Source organism: Aplysia californica, unplaced genomic scaffold (genome assembly GCF_000002075.1).
Source record: "Aplysia californica isolate F4 #8 unplaced genomic scaffold, AplCal3.0 scaffold00519, whole genome shotgun sequence".
In the NCBI taxonomy this organism is placed as follows: Eukaryota; Metazoa; Mollusca; class Gastropoda; order Aplysiida; family Aplysiidae; genus Aplysia; species Aplysia californica.
The window spans coordinates 371,712-373,910 of record NW_004797789.1 but is presented as its reverse complement, the minus strand read 5'-3'; the positions used below and the strand labels follow the sequence as shown (position 1 = coordinate 373,910).

Here is a 2,199-nt window from a genome sequence, read left to right as displayed (position 1 = left end):
CTCTCTCTCTCTCTCTCTCTCTCTATCTATCTATCTATCTATCTATCTACCGGAATATTTGAAACATGAAATGTGGGTGGTTGGCGGGTGCTCTGTTGTGGTTTGCTTCTTCTTTCCTATCAAATATCTATTTTCCTTATCTCCCCTCCTTCTTTTTTATGCTTGTTACTCTCTTATAACACCTCTGATCTTCCGGCGCTGGTATGACCTTATGCAGTTGCGATCCTCATAAAACTACTAAAACAAAACAAAGTATGAAATTCAGGCAGTAAGTAATCTTTCAAGTGCTTCCTTGAAGAAACTTTCCTTTTCATTTCTGTATATCTCGAATTACTTACATAGACAGAAATATAATGACAAATAGGAGAGAGATACATAGGGGAGGAAAACCTTGATTTTTAACAATGCACAGACTTCAGTGCTTGCTAATGATATAATTGGAAGACAATGCATAAAAAGCCTACCAAAATGAGCATCATTACAAAAGATAAAAGTAGATGGTTGGCAGGTGCTCTGGTGTGGTTTACTCCTTCTTTCCTATCAAACATCTATCGTCCTTATCTCCCCTCCTTCTTTTTTATGTTTGTTACTCTCTTGTAACACATATATAATCTTCTGGCGCTCATGTGACCTTATGCAGTTGCGAGCGCCGTAAAACCTCTACTAAACTAAACTAAAAGATAAATAAATTACTTACGTAATAATATTTATGTCAGTAATGCATCTAAATTTTCTCAACTTCATCCACCCAGAAATGGCAGCGTTATCGTGGTCTACCGGATAACCTTCTCCGTGACCTTGACCCCGGACCAACCAGTCCCGGAAAAGAGCAGCGTGCTGGATGCGATCAAGGCCATCGTGTCTTCAGAGAAATTGGGCAACTTTACTGTCGACAAAGACAGTCCAGTTTGCTTGCTGGACGTTAGTGACATCAGCTCTCCCATCTGTCCGACCCCGTCTATCTCGCCCACACCGACGTCATCCACGGTCACGTCATCCACGGCCACGGCATCCATAATGACTTCACCAACAGACAGCTCGACTTCCAATATCCAGCCAACAGCCACTGCTCTGATTCCACCGACCGCAGACGAATCCAGTACACCGGGTCTATCCGGTTCTGAAATGGTTTCGGTTGAAAATACGGCACCTCCTGCGGACATGAGCTCATCAGAAGTGATCCCTTCAGAGTCAGCTGATGCATCTTCTGTTGATGTCGCATTATCCAGCTCTCTAGAATCGACCCCAACAGACAGCTCGACTCCCAATATCCAGCCAACAGCCACTGCTCTGATTCCACCGACCGCAGACGAATCCAGTACACCGGGTCTATCCGGTTCTGAAACGGTTTCGGTTGAAAATACGGCACCTCCTGCGGACATGAGCTCATCAGAAGTGATCCCTTCAGAGTCAGCTGATGCATCTTCTGTTGACGTCGCATTATCCAGCTCTCTAGAATCGACCCCAAGCCTTGTAATGGAGAGTTCTGATGTTGTAGAGTCGACTACTGATGGATTGGTGGAGCCGAGTTCTACTGTGGAAGCTGCAACATCTTCAGATTCGGTTGACTTGAGTGTTTCAGATTCAGAAGAACCGATAACACCTAGCTCTTCAGCAGGAATCGAACCAAGCGCTGCCATTTCTATTGAACCAACTTCGTCAGACACGATTGTCACTACCTCAGAGCTCCCTGAAATGTCTTCTTCCGTAGAACCAAGCTCTTCAGAAATCTCCGAGTCGAGCTCATCAACCTCTGTGGAATCGCTCAGCGTAACACCCTCAATAGATTTGACCACTTCTGAAGTGCCGGGCGAGAGTTCATCTGCGGTTGTTGAGCCAAGCTCGTCTGTGACGACAGAACAAGATGTTTCTTCTTCGCTTGATGACACTCAGTCTCCTGTAGTGCAAGGCAGCTCTAGCCAGTCTGTCATTGAACCAAGTCCATCTGCTATACCAGAGCTTGCCTCTACAGATGTAGCCGATATAAGTTCCTCCGAATTGCCCAATATAGTTTCCACTGAAGCAGTTGTAGCAAGTTCTTCTGATATGCTAGAATTGAGTTCTACTGAAGTAACTGAGGCAAGTTCTTCTCAATTGATTGAAGCAAGTTCTTCCCAGTTTATTGAAGCAAGTTCTTCTGATATGCTAGAATTAGGTTCTACTGCAGTAACTGAGGCAAGTTCTTCTCAATTGATTGAA

At 44.6% G+C, this 2,199-nt stretch overlaps 1 protein-coding gene across 1 annotated transcript in view; it reads left to right on the top strand.

Moving 5' to 3' along the window:
• Positions 1 to 2,199, top strand: part of LOC101856683 (probable GPI-anchored adhesin-like protein PGA55) — a gene marked incomplete at its 5' end in the record, with an annotated part of 19,991 nt that overhangs the window by 12,094 nt on the left and 5,698 nt on the right. Inside the window, 1 exon segment of the mRNA XM_035971843.1 lies at positions 753 to 2,180. Coding sequence (XP_035827736.1) covers positions 753 to 2,180 — 1,428 coding nt within the window.